Source organism: Gossypium hirsutum, chromosome A04 (genome assembly GCF_007990345.1).
Source record: "Gossypium hirsutum isolate 1008001.06 chromosome A04, Gossypium_hirsutum_v2.1, whole genome shotgun sequence".
Classification (NCBI taxonomy): Eukaryota; Viridiplantae; Streptophyta; class Magnoliopsida; order Malvales; family Malvaceae; genus Gossypium; species Gossypium hirsutum.
Window position 1 is genome coordinate 74,426,702 of NC_053427.1, and position 20,292 is coordinate 74,446,993.

General features: G+C 33.6%; 1 protein-coding gene and 1 pseudogene across 1 annotated transcript; one reads left to right on the forward strand and one right to left on the reverse strand.

The window, feature by feature from the left end:
• The first annotated feature begins 1,396 nt into the window (after positions 1-1,396).
• Positions 1,397-4,000, forward strand: LOC107888723 (NADPH-dependent aldo-keto reductase, chloroplastic). The gene is made up of 7 exons (XM_016812909.2): positions 1,397-1,831; positions 2,147-2,197; positions 2,284-2,360; positions 2,550-2,637; positions 2,763-3,038; positions 3,129-3,374; positions 3,491-4,000. Exons 1-7 carry the CDS (start codon positions 1,700-1,702, stop codon positions 3,575-3,577), a joined length of 957 nt encoding a protein of 318 aa, XP_016668398.1. The 5' UTR covers positions 1,397-1,699; the 3' UTR covers positions 3,578-4,000.
• Positions 3,851-12,904, reverse strand: LOC107888722 (delta-1-pyrroline-5-carboxylate synthase-like; annotated as a pseudogene).
• Between the last annotated feature and the right edge of the window lie 7,388 nt (positions 12,905-20,292).

A 20,292-nucleotide genomic window follows, 5' to 3' on the forward strand; every position in this document is an offset into this window, starting at 1 on the left:
TTGTTTAGTTTTGTGAAATTTGGTTTAATTGGCCATGGATGAACCTTGAAATTTGAAGGGTTGGTAGGACCCTGGCCATTTCTTCAAGGATGCATATATCTCCACTTAAGTTTGGTCCATGAATATCTCATAATGGTACTTATTCCAAACCAGTTCCGAAGTGACTTGTATGCCTATCCTCTAAACTGCATTTAAAAAAAAAAGAAAAAGAAAAAAAGAAAAAGAGAGATGGTTTAGAAGGAAGATTTCAAAGTGTCAGTTCATCCACCCTGCGCTACTCTCTATCTTTGGAAATTGGAATTAACACTCAAAAGTGATTGAAAATTTTATTACCCAAAGAAGAAAAAGGGAAACCCTATCATAAGGTCAGCAACTGCAATAGCAGTAAAACAGAAAACAATTACATTTTGGTTAGCCTTTCACCAAGTTCCCAACATGGCAAATTGAAATCCTTAGACATCCGCAGTCTCAGCCTGATAGTTCCTTTTGACAAAACTCATTCACGTAAATAATAACGTTACATTTATATAATAATATACTAATTTCAGATTTACAATTCAGATGTTTTTTTACATTACAAACAATACAATCATAACTATAAAACAACATCTGAATAATTACATTTGTCAGGTCTTGCTACAATTCAAATTCTTTTTTTAACAAAGAGACGGGCCCAAAGGCCATTACCTCAAAATTAATAAGATTTGGAAATTATAAGATTATGGATATCACAAGGATAATCCATCTCAATGTACAGCAATTCAAAAGCAACCAATTACATAAAAAATCAGCCACTGCAATTATGATCCACCCATTTGACCTCACCTATTTTTCACACCTGTTTGACAAAAATATGGTAGTTTATTGTTGAGGGGAGGTTGATTCCTTTGAAAGAAGTTTTTGAATTCTCAGTTCAAATTAAAATTTAGTTAGTTTTGTCTCTTAACTCTAATAAGAACTCAAATGTCAAAAGATAGAGGACTCAAAGAGTAGGAATGCTTCATTACATTAAGTTATGTGACCACCAATCAAAGGTATGTGAGCATCGTTCATACCCGTGTATTAAGGGGAACATGATAAAAGTTGCCATTTATGGGGCAAGGGCAAACCTACCATGTCTGGATGCTTGCATCCCTTAGTGGTGACCGTACATCACACACCGGCCGACCCAACTAGTTATTCTTGTTCGGTTAACTTGTCACTTTCAGTATGCATGCTCTCATGAAACAACACCCTGACTTGATCCAAGGACCATACCAACCCAGTCCGTTAGCTCCAGATAGTCTCCAGAAGGAATCAACTTCCACTCAACATTTATATTAAGAAAAAGGTGATTCACAAAACTCTTTCGTTGGGGTGTTTTGTTGTTTGTAGAGTTCTTAGAAAGATCCAACTTTGTCAGCCGTACGATTCTAATATAAATGATTGAGATACTTTTGATATCGATGTGTACAAACCTGTTACATGTGGAATTCTGTTGACCTTCAATAACCTGTGTTGAAATTGACCAACAGTTGCCGGATTAGTTGCTGAAATATCGTGATTTTCTCATTTGGTTCGTATCTTTTTCTCTTTCCAACAGAAAAAAACCACCATATATATCATTGAAGTTGTTCCTTTTTCAATTTCAATATAGTATTAGAAGTTAAAAGCTGTGGGTGTTTGCTCGTTCAGTTTTTTATTTTTCTTATAGAGTAAAATGGAGATGAAAAGTGGACATGGACCTTTCTATTTTGAACTGAACACAGGAGCTAAGATGCCATGTATTGGTTTAGGGACATGGAAAGCTCCTCCTGGTGTCGTTGGTGAAGCTGTCGTTGCTGCAGTCGAGGTTTTCATATTTTATTTTATTCCCATTGATTTTGTTTCTCTTCCTGCTCTTCCTTGTATTGGATTGGAACCCAAATCTATAAATTTTCTTTTCATCCCATAAGCGATCCCATTTTTTTTCCACTTTTATTCAGCCCAGAAAGTTGCTTATAACTTTCCCACCATAATAGATCTGGGAGGCATTTTGCAGCAGCAGAAAATTTAACTTTGCCCATATATAGTTCGGTTCGATATGAATCTTATTTTGCAAGTCTATACTGTGAGGGGACTTACTCTTAAAACTATCGAGTATTCTGATAATGCCATTGTTTCGCAGGCTGGTTATAGGCACATTGATTGTGCTCATGTTTATGATAATGAAGAGGAGGTAAAATCCCCCTCCCCCTTCTTTTCTGAAATTTTCTAAATAGATTAAGGTGATTGCTTCTTTTATCTATGGTTCATGCTATGTAGATTGGGCTTGCATTGAAGGGACTGTTTTCCTCAGGGCAGGTGAAGCGCAGTGAACTCTTCATCACATCTAAACTCTGGTATCTATTTTAGTCTCCCTTTTAGCTTTAAATGCATGGTTTGTATGATAATGAGAAAGAGATTAGCTTTGAAATCCATATTCAGGTTTAAAACTGTGTTGTTAAGCTCTGATTGGTTAAAAATAATGTTAATGGCCTGGCTGATACGTGACTTGAGTCCCTTTTTTTCTGTTTTCGGAACATAAACAGGTGTTGTGACCATGCGCCTGAAGACGTCCCCAAGGCATTGGCCCGAACTTTGGAAGACCTCCAACTTGACTATATTGATCTCTATCTTGTATGTCTTTATGCTCTTAAGTGGAGCTCATTTTGCCCGAAATCATCAATGAAAAATCATTCCCATTTCGAAAATGAATTTGTACACAATGCTAATGCAAATTTGTCCTCTGTATGTTGTAACAGATACATTGGCCATTTCGTACAAAGCCCGGTATGAGAGGATGGGATCCCGAAATCATGGCTCCCTTGTGTCTTCCAGAGACATGGAAAGCAATGGAGGACTTGCATGTGTCTGGTAAGGCTCGGGCCATCGGTGTCAGCAACTTCTCAACTAAGAAACTGCAGGATCTGCTCAAGTATGCTAAAGTTTCACCTGCTGTAAATCAGGTGGAATGCCACCCGGTTTGGAAGCAGCCTGGGCTACACTATTTGTGCAAGTCCAACGGAGTTCATCTATCGGTAAGATTATGTAATTGGTTTAGTTTTTAATCATAAAAATGGACACAAACCCTTTAAATTTTGAATGATAAGATGTGAATATTCTTGCAGGCATATTCCCCACTAGGATCTCCAGGGTCTTGGATTAAAGGAGAAGTGTTGAAGGAACAAATTTTGGTTGAAATTGCAGAGAAACTTAACAAATCTCCAGCACAAGTTGCTCTACGCTGGGGTATTCAGAGCGGTCACAGTGTACTTCCAAAAAGTGTGAACGAATCTAGGATTAAGGAGAATTTAAGCTTGTTTGATTGGTCCATACCTCCTGAGCTCTTTTCGAAATTCTCAAGCATCCACCAGGTAAAACATGGCTCATCACATGCATGCATGCATTCATGTATGCATAATAGTAAAGAATTTCAATTGCCTGCCATTGAATAAAATCTTGAATAAAATCTTTTTTAATTTATATGCAGCAACGGCTTCTCCGAGGGGAATTTGCTATACATGAAACTTGTAGTCCTTACAAGAGCCTTCAAGAACTGTGGGATGGTGAAATATGAGATGAAGTCGACGAAGACAAATCATGATTCATAGCAGTTTCATTCTGTACTGCAGTGTTCTTTTATTTTTATTTTTATTTTCCATATTTTGTCAAAGTTCGTGTTAATTCAAGAACAAAGAAATTTTGGTGTTTTAGGTAAGTGGCAATTGGAAAACAACATTTCCTTTTTCATGAATGAATCTGGTGTTGCATTCAAACTTTCCAGCAATAAGAATTTCAACCTGCCATATCAATCTTTTTCACCTTAACAGCTTGCCAAAAATCCTAGATGTAATCTTAAAATCTTTATCCAAGACATAATATGATAGTAAGGGTGAAAACAACTGGGGAAAAAAAAGAGTAACGCCATACGCAGTTACCTAAGCAGATCTGCAGTGCTATATTACAAGATAGAAACTAATAATAATAAGCATGAAAAAGACAATAAAAAGACAAATTTCTTTGCATCTCTTGAAGCAGACTATAGTTAAGTTTACTGAGTAAGATCCCTGTGGGTGTAAATAACCCCTTTGTCACCATCCACCACCTGCCCACTCCCCCTCAAGATCCTGAATTTTTAACAAGACAGGTAGTTAGATAGATAGAAGCTAATGTTCGGTGCATCTCCACAAAAGATTTTAGTCTAAGCAAATTGCAATAGCAGAAATCAAGATCAGAAGCATACCATCGAGTTGTTAACAGTCCTTCAACCCCGACTGGGCCTCGGGCGTGGATCCTGCTAGTACTTATTCCAACCTGTTAAAATTCATGCACCAAACAGTTTAGAAAATTGGACCTTTTTCTTATACCACCACCAGGAATTTTGAATTTTGAATACCTCAGCACCAAGTCCAAATCGGGCTCCATCACAAAATCGAGTGCTTGCATTATGAAATACTGCAGCACTGTAACACAAACATATTCAAATTGCAATGTCACCAACATTATCCCGACGAGGAGGAAGAAAAATAGATGTCCATATTAAAGCATGCAGCAATGCATGAATAAATGTGGTGATAATGAGAAAAAGTCTCATGGTAGACTTAAGTGACTGTCCAAATAAAGTAGATCTTCAACTTAGAAGTAAGCCTACCTGTCAACTCCATGTAAGAAAATTTCAGCAACTTCATGATTTTCAGTGACAATGCAATCAGTGTGAGAACTGCAGAGACAGCAAGGTTCTTAGAATCTAGAGGAAGGCAGCTTAACTATTCAAAGGAAAAAATGAAGCAATAAAAAGAAAATGAGTAAGACATGCCTTCCATGTTGATGTATATGGTCAATAGCAGCCTGCACATCATCCACAATTTCAACTGTGCAGGCCATTGAACTGTACTCATGATGAAATGAATGTGCCTCAGGAATATTTAACAAGGAACTCGCTCTTGGTCCACCATAAAGGGTCACACCTGCAGTAGATAAATCCCTCCAATAGTTGATATATCTCTAAAGTTTAGATAATCCCTTGGTAACTGCTATAACTTTTCCACATGCAAAGCATTCGACAACATGAAGAAAAAAGGCGAGTGCATTTGCACCACTTAAACAGCATAAAACTGAATCTTCTCCACATACTCAAATATGTTCAAGCCTCTATGATTTAACACAAAATTTCTGTACTTTCAGCCCAATCATGCATGATCTCGCCAAACCAAGTGACCATGCATTAAATTGGTTAAAAAGTTTAGACCTCTTAGCGACTATCACAAAGCCACATCCTCGTGACGCATATTGTCAAATATAGCACCAGTTCAAATTGATATCTTTACATACACTGCAATTTTGGGGAGGCATACTCGTCTATGCATATCAATAACTAGTCCACCTAATCTATGGATATCCCCACTAAAATTAATAATGCTGCTTGGTATTAGACAAAATTCTGCATTCAAAGTTTTCTTGCTTGGAAAAGTCAATATTGGAACAACCCTTTCAACTAGATTGCCCAAAAAGGTTTGCAGAAAACTGGTTACATGATCATGGAGAACAAAGCTACGAAAACCACCAAATTCACTGAATCCAGCATATTTAAAAACTGTAAGTGATCTATAGTTTTTAATGCACTAGGTAGTTGGAAACTCATTCATAGAAGCATACCTTCATGTTGGAGTTCCTTGGTAAGTGTATTGAGCAAACCATTACTAGACAGATCCTTGTGTACAAGAAGCGTTTCCTGTAGGAAAAAAATGGTTATGAACTTCAAAACAAACAGTACAAAAGTAAGAAAGTTGTAAAGGATAAATTAGAGTATGAAACAGATTCCATGTGTAAGAATTAACAAGTCAGATTTACTTATTGGAACACAGGAAATTGATGTCAAATATCAAATGAAATTACCATAGCGTTACATGCTGCAGGATAGTCTATCTTTGCATCCAGAACAATGCGCTTGGCCGTATCCCCCTTAGCTGATTTGTCAACATAAACATGACAAATTCCATCTGTACAGAAAAAAGAAAATACAAATTGAAGCTCCACTTGACGAATTCCATCTGTAGAGCATCAAAGGGCCCAATATTTTTCTTACCAGAATGGCCAAGAACAGGAATTTTTGTCAATTCCTTAATTGAGAAACCAGCTTATTGCTGCCTCTGGGATCACAAGATCTATCACATCATCAAGCTGTGCCAAAGTAGAATAACTTTAAAACCATCACATAACCAAAAAACTGCCATTAACTCAGAATCCGGCAACTCACCTTAAGTAAATCAGGAATATCCTCTCTTGAAGCCACAAGTCCAATTAGTTTGTTTCCAATGCTTTTTGGAATGGCCGAAGTAATGACCTGACATATAGGGGAAAAATAGTGAATAGAAAGAGAAGAAATAAGGTTTATGCTCCAGTACAAGGAACCCAGAGGATCAAACCTTGTGCAAGATTGCATTTGACCGCTTAGCTTCTTTGCCACCTTTCAGCAGAAGGCCATTCCCACTTCGAATGGCCAGTGAAGCTATCTGTCAAATCATAAAGGTAAACAAAAAAGTGGTAAAATAATCAAGAAACTATTACAAACCCCAAGATAGAGCTTAAGATTAAAATGGCAGAAAATAAAATGCAGCATAAAGTTTAATATTCAACGATGAAAGGACTCTTCATGCAGTAATCAAATAGACTAGTGCTTAACTTCAATATCTCATGTTCCAATATCAAGAGAAAGCAATCAAGTACACTATAGTAAGAAGAAGGAATGTGACTCAACAGAATGTTGATATTCACGAAAAGTCAAAATGGAAGATCATTTGTCACTGAAATAATACACAAAATAACATAGCTTAACTGCAGAGAACAAGTCATTTTCTTCATGGACCTAGGATCATGTGGATTTCATCTTAACACGATCAACCACCAAAACTTGTTGGCTAATTATCCGTTAAGAACTGATGCCCCAACCCAAGTTCTCAAGCAAACATGAATTGACATGAGAGTGTAATCCTCAAAACAGCGTTATAAGCTATATGATATCAGTTTATCTGACTAAAGGCCATTGTCTGTTACCTGAACTAGGGCATCAGGTCGAGACTCAAATACAATCAGCAGGACACCTAGAGGGCAAGACGTTTTTTCCAAGATGAGTCCATCTGCAAGCTGGGACAAGGCAGTCAAAGTAAGGGCCGAAATAGGTGATGAAGAAAGCAAGTTCACATACTCAGATACTTTTTAGGATTTTCTAACCTCTGTTCTCTTTAACACTTGACCAATAGGCTCTTCCATCTCAGCAAGTACACGAACAGATTTTGCAAGACTAGCTATCTGTAAAATAATAATCAGTGTGAAACCTGAGGAATGTGTTTGTGCAAAAAATTTAATGGAACAGCAGCAATCACACAAAGAACTAAATTAGATTCGTTTTCAATCACATAAATCCAGGAATAAATAAATGCTTGCCTTTCCAGGCTTCAGGGCCAAACGAGCTACTAATGACTTATCATATCCAGCATCCTGGGCATCAGCAACATCTGCTTCATTTTCAACCTTAATAAAACTTTCATTGGCCTCAAGAGCATCAGCTATGTCCAGTAAAATTTTCCTCCTATCATCTGAGTGCATTGCCTACAATTAAGACCATTTAGAAAAACATTCAAACTTAACTTCTTCAGTGAAGGAACATGGAGCCTAAGAGAGACATTTTGGTGCTACAAGAAGAAACAGTTCTTCCCACCTGAAGCCTTCTGGAACATTCCCGTGCTGCAACTGCCATCTCACGTGCACCAACTTCTTTAACTGAAGTCCATAAGTGTGCATCTTGATGAAACAGCGTACCAATACGCTTTCCTTGGAGTACCTTTATAATGCTGTCTGTGGCATATCCACTTCAAAACATAAAGAAGAAAAAAGCAAAATGAGAACTGTGACGACAAAACAGTTCACGGTGAACCAGGAAAAACATGCTTCTTACAAATACTAAAATTGAGAAATGAAACACATGCTTCAAAATATGGAGCAAAAGCAAAAGTAGAAGCACAAAAGAATATATATATATTGTGACGCCTAGTGCTTCATAACAATAAATACTCAATCATAGAATTATTTTCATAACAACTAGTCAACTTTCGAAAATAAATATAAAGTTTTAGAAAATAACAAATGAAGGGGGAAAGTAGAAATTTCTTGAATTGACTAGGATGCAGAGGAGTAGCTAATGATTCTTTAAAATTGCAGTAGTATGAATCAGTTTCATTAAGAATTAATGAAGTTGATTAAACCGTCTGGATTACTAATGACATGGATATATGTTGTTACTAAGTTTGTGGAGTTGGATCCAGGCCGTACCTAGTAATAACAACAGGGATACCAGCATAAGCTGCACAGACAGCAGCATTAACCTTGGCAGTCATACCCCCTCTACCAAGCCTGGACTTGTCTCCAAATGTTATTTCTCCTTGATGTTTTTCTTTTATATAGGTATGGATCAGCTTTGAATCTGGATCACTTGGTGGTCCACTATAAAGACCCTCCACATCACTCAATAACACAAGGAGGTCAGCTTGTAGCTCCAAAGCCAAGAGACCTGCCAGGCTGTCATTATCCCAGAATATACCAGAAGAATCCTGAAATAACACTTGCAATAAATTTGTTAGAAACTAAAAAGCAGTTTCAAAGAACCAAGCAAACAGAAAAGCTTCACTTCTTGCCACTTCAGACATACAACAAAGGAAGAGCTTGAATTGTCAGTCATTAGTACAAAGGACCTCAGCTAAATGTGTTGAGCGCTCTCTAGTTCTTAGTCATTCTAGTTAATTAGTTTAAAAGCACTGTTTATATTCCAAGGAGGAAGTGAACTGATACATAAGGGAAACCTTTGAAACAGCTAAATCTCATCTGAACTCTTGTTACAACAAAATGCTGAAAGACTATTAGCAGGCGTACATAGCTAAATGACAACGAACAACAGAAGGGAATTCAGATTCAGGGGAAAGGAATTATATACCTCATAAGGTGCTCTTCGGGTGCTGACTGCATCATTCTCGTTGAAAATTGGAATAACTTTCAAAGCTAATAAGGATTTCACTGTTTCAGAGAGTTGCTTTCTGAAACTACCATTCCTAAAATCAGTATCAGTCACAAGATGTTGTGAAGAAGAAACATCAAGCTGCACAAAAAATGAGTATCATATTAAAGCAAAGTAAAAAAAAAAGAAGAAAACTGCCAAATGCTTAATAAAAATAGCACCAGAAATAGGTTTTTTTTTTTTTTTGTTCACCTGGCTAAACAAGGTGTCATAGAGAGCCATTAAACTACTCTGCCCAACAGCAGCACAAGCCTTCCCATCAAGTTCATATTGTGGGTTTTGAAGATCAGCCAAGCTGCAGAACCAAAATGAAATCATTTCATTCAAAATTTCTCAAAATGCCATATAACTATCTACGGCACGCACACACACACACACACAAAAATTAACTACCTGCTATTAACCAATTTCCTATATCTAAGCCTTTGACGACCAAGACCAACAGCACCTGAAGTGACCAAAACAATCTCATACCCTTGAGAATTCAGTTCCTTAAGCTGCAAGCAACCAATTCGTTAGAAAAATGCCAATCATTTTGTTAGGCATAATATCTCCCTTTGCTATAGATATGCTGCAGCAATGGGACATAAAAAAAAAATCATTGTTTCCATTGAGCCCTTCTCTTCTTTCGATATTTACCTGTTCACATAAAGCTCCAAGCCTCCCCACTGCTAATCTTCCATCAGCTCGAGTTACCACAGCTGTTCCCACCTGTTTTAATCAAAACCCATAAATCAAAATCAGTCCTTACGAACTAAAACATCAAATTAAAACCCCATTATGAAAAGAATAAAAAAAACAGAACAATCAATTAAAGAATCCTAGAAATTGGTTATTGAAGAAAAAAGAAAAGAAACCTTGACAATGAGACGCTTGACATTTGTCACAAAACAACGGGAAGGATCCATGGAGTTAATTTTAAAAGCGAGCGAGTGAGTCTCGCTGAGTCGGGTCGATCTACTTAAAAAGCTTTCAACTTTTTTTTTATTATGGAGTTTCAGAAGTTGTGAAGAAGATGAATGAAGTGTAGCGGTTTGCCACGTCCAAGTAATTTCAATAAATACTAAATAGTGTTCCCAATTCCGAACAAAAAGGATAGAAATATAAATATATATATATTTTTAAAAATAAAATTTGTTTTTCGTTTTATTTTTTAAAATTTTTCTATGGTTATAGTTGATTTGATGTAGTTGTCGTGTAGTCTGGGTTGGTCCGTAGGGAATCGCGGCAGCAGTTGCCACAACAACAATATCACATGGGATAGCTTTCACCTGAATACTTAGGCATACAGAAAAAGATATCATTTTCATATCCATTATGATAATGAAAAACCTACATTCTTTTCGAAAAAGAAAATAGAAAATAGGCTATGTCCATTACCTTCCCCTACATTTCATCGAGATGCCTATTGGAATCTATTAAGCATTTATCCATACTATTAGGTTTTTTTTTTATCTAAACAATATAAAAAATTAATTAAAAGTAGATTAATTATGAGAATAATATATTTTCTACAGTAAAATTAGGTATCCTCAGTTCATCAATCATATTCAAATTTAATTGTTAAATTATTATGAAACATTTGATTGAGTTTATACTCATCAACCATATTCAAATTTAATTGTGAATTTATTAAATACTTCCAAAGAAATAAATATTATTTTAAAGTTATTTATATTTTTTAATATTTAATAAATTTAGAAAAATTCATTCACAAAACATGAGATTTGAATTTAATATATGATGCTTTTTGCTATTTTAACTTTACCATTTAAATGAAAGTCATATTTGATTTTTATATGGATATTTTTATTTATCTACTCACGTTGTAAATGTGTCATAATCTAATATTAAGAATACTATCACATACGTATGCGTGTGGAAACTACGTATATAGAATACAAATGTGTGATTAAAAATAACACACAATAAATAAAGAAATGCATGGGTTGGAACTAATGAATTATAATAATACATGAAATATGTACTATACTAAAAAAATTAGATTAAATTGTGAGTAAACAAAATTAAACACATAAATAAATCGAATTAAAAATATTAAATGCGTTATAATTGTTTATTATGGTGTTGTCATGAATTGTGAGTTAGTATCGAGTTGACTTATAAAACAAACTCAATTAATAACATCATTAATATACAATCGATAAAGGTAATAAAGTATGCATAATACAATTAAAATGTAAAATTATATTAAAATAAAATTTTAGTGTAGTAGTAAAGTTAATGTTTTATTGTTGTAAATAGTACAAATTTTGTGTAATTTTTATTGATTTTTTTAAAATAAAAAAAAATTAAAATACTTTCGAATCATATAATTTATTTTAATTCTAGAAGGATTTTTTTTGTAATTTTATTAACTTAAAGACTTAAATAATAGTATAGATATAGAGGAGTAATAATGGTGAAATTGTTGGAAGCCCTCAAATACATCCATGAAATTGTGTTTTACCATCAACAAGAAAAATCTATGGAAAATATCATCACGTCAATTAACATGTAAACACTTGGATGTTCATTAATCCATGGAAGCAATGATCACAGAGTTAGACAAGTGTTAATCAGTTGAGAAAAATCGGATCAAAATAAACTGATTTATCAAATTTGTTATTTAAGATTTCGTATCCATCAGAGTCAGATTTTCTTTTTAAAATATACATTCAATTATTATTTTGAAACTAATGATAACCAACCCACCTATTTTTATATACCAATATTAATATTTTAAATTTAGTTTTTTTTAATACTATATTACAAATAACAACTTAATTCATATTAGTTAAGACATGTGTTTCAAATTTAAAATTTATCATAATATTAATTTACTGAAAACATAAAAAAAAACACTCTTATATTGACATGTATTACTTTATAAAAACAATGCTATTTTAATAATTTTCAAATTAAGTTGGTGTACATTTAACTCTTGACACTAACTCAGTCAAAGAGCTTGATATAAATAAGTATAGACATTTATTACTTTGTGAAAATAAAAATATTTTAATAATTTTTTAATTGAGCTTGTTTTCTTTATTAATTCGTGACACTATTCAATTTAGAGCTTATTATAAATATAGATATACAAAAATAAGAGAGTACTTTTAGGGTAAAAACATTTTTGAGATAAAAATATTGTTATATAAAATACTTTTGAGACAAAAAATAATTTACAAAATCACTTTTTTTAAGTAAAAAGTAGAAGACACTCAAGTGACGCGAGTTCAATCATTATTCTCTTATTCTCTCTCCCAATATAATAATATAATAATATATATATTTGGTTTTTGGTCTATTCATTTATAGTTTAGTCGATACTAATAAAAATTAAAAAAAGCAATAGAATGCATGTGAACTCTATCTTTTTACGAGTAGATAAAATATTTTTAAACCACAAAAATAATAATAATAATAATAATAAAGAAAGTATATTTATAGAAATTAAATAAAAAAGAAAAGGGTATTTGCAAGTTAGAAAATATAGGATTAAGTAATCCTATTTGATAAGAAATAGGTATACAATTTAAATACGTTGATCTCTTAATTAAGAAATCCAAAATCAGATTCCCCTCCATTAGTCTCTTTCCATTTTCAAAATAAGAAAATAAAGATTGGGTTGAAACACTTAAAACACTTAGCTAACCTTAACGAACACACGCTTTACGTTTCTCATGAAAGTTCGTTCAGATTCCATGGCGTTCTCAGCGAAGGGACAAAGCCACATCTCCTGGAAAACTGCGTCAGATAGGCAACTGCCGCTTTTTCTGAGTTAAATTGGGTGGTTGAGGCGACTCGAAGACGATGATGTGTTTTATTTCAGAAATCAGGTTGATTAGATCTTCGTATTTATACCCTCCAATCATTAGGAGAAGAAAACAACGCGGGCGATGGAGATATCGCCACGTACTCCTAAGCTTTTGAAATCTGCTGCGGTAAGCGACAAAGCAAGATCGCCACCAAAATCAATGCACGACTTTTAGTCACACCTGAAAGACGTGAGAAATGGTCGGCTTTTTTCATTTGTCTAGTTTGAAAGTGATTCACGTCTCTCTTGGACTTTGTTTTTCTAGTCTCGGTGTGTACCAATGCCCCACTTTAACACCCAATTGCTGATCCTATAAGGTAAAACCATGCAAGTCGTTTCGCCTAGGAGCACACCCAGGTTTCAGCAGCAGAAAAATGCCCCAGGCTATTAAAATAAAATATCTTGTGAGGACAAGTGTTTTTGTTGAGTAAATTAAAGGTCGTGGCAGATATTGATTCACATGACGTGTTTGGATATTGTTGTTTGTAAAGCAAGTGACAAATTTCCATTTGATTCCTCAATATATTATACGAAAGTGAAACATTATGGTAATGATCAGGGACGATGAATCAGCCTCCACAGTGATTATAGAATTGAAAAAATAGGACTTTTATATACTAATTACTGATGTTTGTTAAGACTTGAGAGCCAATGTAGGCACTTGGTGTTGTCGTCTCTGGTTGTCAAAAAAGACAATGCATTGGTTCTTTGGGGCTAATCATTTCACTCCCTCGTGCACCCTTTTGTACCATATCAATAATTGCAGATGTTTGATTCCATTACGCTACTGATTCTTCGCAGTTATGGCAGAGTTTATAAAGTATAATATATATATATTTCTGATTACCTGTTAACAATACTATTATTAAGTTTATTCATGTTGGTACGATAAGTTAATCAAATACCATCAAAATATTAAATTTTTTTGTGCGATTTACATGATCACACCTCAACATAAGTTATTAATATCTTAGTTTTATCATTTTAATCAATATTTCATTATTTTATATATTATTTATATTTGATATATTGTCAATATATAAATTTTGATAATAATAATAATAAAGTTCACATGCTATAACATTTTGTTAAAAATCCTTAAAACCAAATTTTCGACTGCTGGAGCTGCCATAATTTGGTTGAGGTGGGTCTTTGTATTTTATCGATACCATACTATGTCACTCAAGCTCATCCTCGCTCAAAATATGTGTAAATGATTAATGAAAGTTCATTTATGCCCTCCATGTTATTTTTCCTTTTTTTAATAAAAAGTTTAATAAAAATATGTGAAAACAGTTTTTTAAGATTTTTACAAAAAAAGCTAATATTGACATAAAAATATTATATTTTTAATTTTAATATAATATAAATAACATAATATATAAAAATAAAAAACTCAACTAATGGGCGTTGAAACCACCAACTATAAATTCTTACAATAAAATAACACTAAATAGCAATATAAAGCAATAGGGTCGAATCCATAAGAATTGGTTATCTAATTTCGCTTTTCTTGTAAACAAAATTATTGTCATGGCAATGGTCGTGCCCACGACGTGTGACAAACTTGCTGAAAAAAATAAAATAAATAAGGAAAGATGAAAATGTTTAGAAAGTAAATAAAACGAAATAGGAACAATAAACAATTATATTAATTGAAAATAAAATAAGAAAATGGAATCGAATTTCGAATTTCGTAAACAGTAATATAAAGTCTTAGCCTTAGACTCAGTGAATTTCGATACTGAATTGATCCTTGAAAATGAGTTTTCTCTTCTAAACCATAAGTTGGTTATAGCGACCAAGAACGTCCCAACTGCCAATTCTTCCTTTCATAGTTGATTCCGATATGACCCACAAACCAACCCTTACCGATTGTCTACCCGCGATACACGCATTCGCAATTCAAGACCCCGTAGCCTTGCGTTATAAAAAACCCAACTCGGATCAATGGCCTCAACTGCGTGGGTCGTTTAAATCCGATCACTATCTCCCTTGATGAAAATCCCATTAGTATGACCCCGCTAGGATAAGCCAATTTGTTCGTAGAAATCCGAATACAACATGGTTCCCAACTGTATGCCAAAATGACTCCAACCCAACGTGCACTTTATGTTGAACTTGAATTAACTTTAAGGGACGAATTTGTACTATCTCATATTCCGGAGAGATGATGAATACCATTATGAAAGATTTTTAGTGCAAATTCATTTTCTCACGATTCTTGACTGGAAAGAATACTGGCCTAAAGTTAAGTAGAAGTTTAATGAAGCATGAGATTAATCATGCTAGTTGGTGCATGTAAATGGATTTAATGGAAATGGTAGAAGGTCGAAAGGGAAGGCACTTAGGAAGCAATTGAACAAATTTGTAAAGAAACAAGGAAAATGAAATAAAATGACATAATGCTACTGACGCATGAAATAGAAAGGAATAAAAATAATTTTATTCAATTTCCAGTGTATTCAAGTGTGTTTTTCAAATGCCACCACCCATCTTATTTATATACATATCATATTCAAAAATTAGCTTAACTCACCTAACAACCAATTAAATGAAATCAAATTCATATCAGATTTTTTTTTTCTAAATATGACTTTTGCAAAATCAAATAAAATCTTATCAGCCCTAAATGTTTCAAAATTTTTGAGTCGGCCCCCTTTTATTGCTTGTGCTCCAATTTAGTCATTTTCTACTTGTTTTTGACTTAAGTATCCCAATTGTGTTCCTGACAAAATTTAAACATAAATTCACCAATTCAGCAGGAATTAATTCAATAATTAATTGATTTAAACATGTAAAATAAACATGCTATCAAATCCCCGCTACTCAGCATATGTTTGTCCTCAAGCATATTGTATGTTCCTACATTAGAAACTATCCAATAATTTATCAAAAATCAAGCCCCTCTTCTGCAACCATGATCCATGCAAACAATTTAGGTGAAAAATGAATAAGTGTTCAAATACTCAGTTTAATCAACAAGTGTCCATAAAATTCAAACATGTAAATTTAATCATTTCACTAAATTGAAATTGAACCAAAAGTTGCAAGGTATTTATTCTCAATTACGCGAAGTGAGATGACAACCCAAGCACCTTATCCCGATTACTCAATTTGACACGTCTCCAAATAGACTATTTTTCCCTACTCATGGTAGCTCGGTTAGCAAAGTGTTTGCAAGTTTTCGGTTCGTCACTCAAACCTTTTTATGTGAAATAAGATAACAACCCAAGCACCTCATCCCGATTACTGAATTCGGTTACATTCCCGAAATCTTCAATCATAACTTAAGCCATCAATGGAGTAGAAATTTTTATTATTTTTCATTATTTTTTTGCCATTAGTAAATGCATTTAAAATCAAATAACTAAGAATGATATACTTAACAAGCAAATTTATAAAGAATTAATTTTCTTAAAACAATCTAATTACATATTTCAACTTTATAATAGACACGTTGAACAAATTAACACCCAACTATCTAAATTGACAAAGAATATGAATTAGAGGCTCAATGTCAAACAAATTAATGAATAATCCCAGCATAAGAATTAACACAAACAATCATGCATACTTACTAATCCAACACCCCTACTTAGCCTACATTGCCCTAACGTGCAAATTTAAAAGAATCAATAAGAAAGAGAAGGATCAAGTGTACTCCCCGTGTATGTTTAATTCGGTAGAGGGTGGTTTGGGTAGTTCGGGTTGGACCTGGTTGGTTCGGTCCTAGGTGTATGTTTCAACAAATGGCAGCACTGAAATTTTACAAGGTGTGCTCGTCCTACAAAAGAAATCCCATTTTGATTTATTTTTGCATGAAAAGGGAAGGGTCAAGTGTACTCCCATGTATGTTTAATTCAGCAGAGGGTGGTTTGGGTAGTTCGGGTTGGTTTTGGTTGGTTCGGTCCTAGGTGTATGTTTCAACAAATGGCATCACTGAAATTTCACAAGGCGTGCCCGTGCCACAAAAAAAATCCGATTCTGATTTATTTTTGCATGAAAAGAGATAGCCTCCACCATCGTTCCTAGAAAACAACACATTAAAATAGATTAAATTTTTATTTTCAACATAAACTAAACTGAATTCAAAATTAAATAAATTAAAATAAATGAATATGGGTTGCCTCCCAAAAGGCACTTTTGTTTAACGTTGTTAGCTCGACGACCTAAGTGTGATTTGTTTAGTTCCTTGAGAATAAATTCTTTCATTACGTGCACTTAAAAGTTCTTGTAGAAAGGTTTCAACCTTTTCCCATTGTCCTTGAAGTACTTCTTGAATTCCTCATCATCGGTGGATTCTCCGTTCAGGTTTGCCTTTTGCTCTATTGGAATCCTTAAATGTTTCGGTAACGGTTTGAGCTCTAATTTCAAGGCCTCTATGCAAATGACAGCTTCATGAATTGACTTTTCCAACGTCATTAATTCCTCCAGTTTATCCATAGCATAGAGGTCTAAACTCTTGCAAAGCACAGTTTGTAACCCATCCTCTTCATGATATTCAAAATGTAACTTTGTTAGTGGCTCGATAATATCAATACTAGAAACATTCAATATTGTACTGGGTTGGCCCATCACCTCATAAATATTAAATTTGACCACTTCACCATCAAACTCCATAGTGAGCGTTCCACTCCGCACATCAATCTTTGTTTGTGATAAAAGATGAGACAGATGAACGCGAAAGCGGATCGTAAAGTTTGTCAAAGTCGTGGATTTGACTTAGGGCTCTAAACATTTGGAAAGAAACTTGGATTTTGACACAACCTAAAACAAAATTGAATCCAAGTCAAATAAAACAATTAAAATAAATAAATAAATAATAAATTAAAGATTAAGGAAGCAAAAAAAGAAGATAAATGGAAAGATAGGACGTGGAGTGTAAAAGTCCTAAGAAGCCTTGGAAACACGAAGAATCTACAACCCCCTTCAAGCGGCTCTAATTTCCCCTTCAATATAGAAAACTTGGCAACAAAAAGTTTGAATATGATCCCCACAATCTAAAAAGATTGTTAAAACTCTTCTAAAAGAAACTCAAGAGAAATTCTTGAAAAGAAAAACCCAGAGATAATTTATTAACTCAAAAGAGAAATAGAAAAAATAATGAATTGTATAAATTGTGTACAACGCAAAGGCCTATTTATAGGTTAGCTAAATAAATTTAAATAAAACTCTTAAGTATACTAGAACTCTAATTTAATCTAAATAAGAAGTAGTTTTAAACTAAACTTTCTTATTAACATAAAACTCCTAACTAACTTAAAATACTTAATAATTATAAAAAATTCGAAATAAAAAAATAAATAATAAGATCAGCTAAATACAATATTGGACTCATATATAATATAAATTAAGCCTAAAACCCGAATCCAATATGATTTACTCGAATTAAAAGCCCGAAATTCATAATTCCCATCATAATCCCGTTCAGAAATTATGCTCGTGTAGTCTTCACTAAAACGGTCATAACTTGAGCTCCCAAACTCAAAATCGAGTGATTCAAAATGAGTTTTGAAGCTAAGAGATAGATCTTCAAATACCATGAGACATCTCAACCCAAAAATGTCAGGATCCCATCCAAAAAGTCATCGCAACTTTGTTGATTTCCCAAGATTGAAAATTGGCAGCTTTAATGATTGGAATTCAATAAATTTCGCCCCATCCATGCATGTATCATTCTCCCTTTCCTTAAAAAGATTCGTCCTCGAATCTTGTCTTTGATCGAATCCTGATTTGATTTGCTTAGCCTTTAACATTGTTGTTGGGTCTTGAGGTAGTGTAAGCCCATTACATTCATGGGTCTGAAATTATGCCTTGAAACTCGCATCATTCTAATGATAAAGAATGAGACGGATGAATCCAGAAATGGATTGTAAAGTTTTTCAAAGTCACAGATTTGACTTAGGGCTTTAGAAGTTCGAAAAGAAACTTGGATTTTGATACAACCTGAAATGAAATTGAATCAAAGTCAGATAAAAAATTAAAATAAATAACTAAAATAAAATAATAAATCAAAGATTAGAATAATAATGAAGCGAAAAAAGAAGATAAATAGAAATAGAACGTGGCGTGTAGAAGTCCTAAGAAGCCTTGAAAACACGAAGAATCTATAACCCCCTTCAAGTAGATCTAATTTCCCCTCAAAGATAGAAATATTGGTAAGAAAAAGTTTGAAGATAACCCCCACAATCTAAAAAGATTGTTAAAACTCTTCTAAGAGAAACTTAAGAGAAATTCTTGAAAAGAAAAATCTAGAGAGAATTTATTAACTCAAAAGAGAAATAGAATAATAATAAATTGTATCAATTGTGTACAATGCAAAGGCCTATATATAGACTAGTTAAATAAATTTAAATAAAACTCTTAATTATAATAGAACTCTAATTTAATTTAAATAAGAAATAGTTTCAAGCTAAACTTTCTTGTTAACATAAAACTCCTAAATAACTTAAAATACTTAATAATTATAAAAAATTTAGAATAAAATAATAATATAATAATACCGAATAAATACAGTATTGGGCTCATATATAATAAAAATTAAGCCTAAAACCCCAACTCAATATGATTTAATCTCGAATTAAAAGCCCGAAATTCGTAATTCCCGTCATAATCCTGTTCAGAAATTCTACTCGTGTAGTCTTCAGTAAAACAGTCATAACTTGAGCTCCCTAGCTCAAAATTGAGTGATTCAAAATGTGTTTCGAAGCTAAGAAATAGATCTTCAAACGCTATGAAGACATCTCAACCTAGAAATTCTAGGATCCCATCCAAAAAGTCATCGCAATTTTGTTGATTTCTCAAGCTTGAAAATTGGCAGCTTTGATGATTGAAATTTAATAAATTTCACCCTATCCGTGCATGTATCAGTTGTGCAGTATATCAGAAGAATTAACCGAGTTTTTATCCTCCATGTTGATGATGTAAAAATCTGGAGGAAAAATTTGTAACACCCCTTACCCATATCCGACATCAAAACAGGGTACGAGACATTACTTGACTTAAATTCAAACGAACATTCAAAATCGAGACATGAATTTCCACTCAAATTTAAAACTTTTCAAAAACATTCGTATTGTCCCTTAGACGAACCTACGAGGCCCAAAACGTGCTTTGGAAGCGTTTCGGAACTAAGCTGAGAACTTTCAAAATTTTTACAACACTTAGAAAATTTTCATACTTTGGAGGGTTACACACCCGTGTGGGTAGGTCTTGTGGTCTCACATGCCCATGTCCTTGGCCCATGTAACTCTTTGTTTATGACATCATCAAAAAATTAGGGTCACATTGTAACAGCCCGATTTTGGGCCTAGTCGGAATAGTGGTTTCGGGACCACAAATCCGACGAGGGAAAATATGGTTATTATTATATTTTTATGGTCTACAATTTCACGGAAAATTT

Excerpts from the sequence above, each read along its gene's own strand:
- LOC107888723 (XM_016812909.2), top strand. The coding sequence starts at position 1,700 with ATGGAGATGAAAAGTGGACATGGACCTTTCTATTTTGAACTGAACACA. Across the intron at positions 3,039-3,128 it reads CCAACGGAGTTCATCTATCG|GCATATTCCCCACTAGGATC; the intron begins GTAAGATTATGT and ends ATATTCTTGCAG. Across the intron at positions 3,375-3,490 it reads AATTCTCAAGCATCCACCAG|CAACGGCTTCTCCGAGGGGA; the intron begins GTAAAACATGGC and ends ATTTATATGCAG.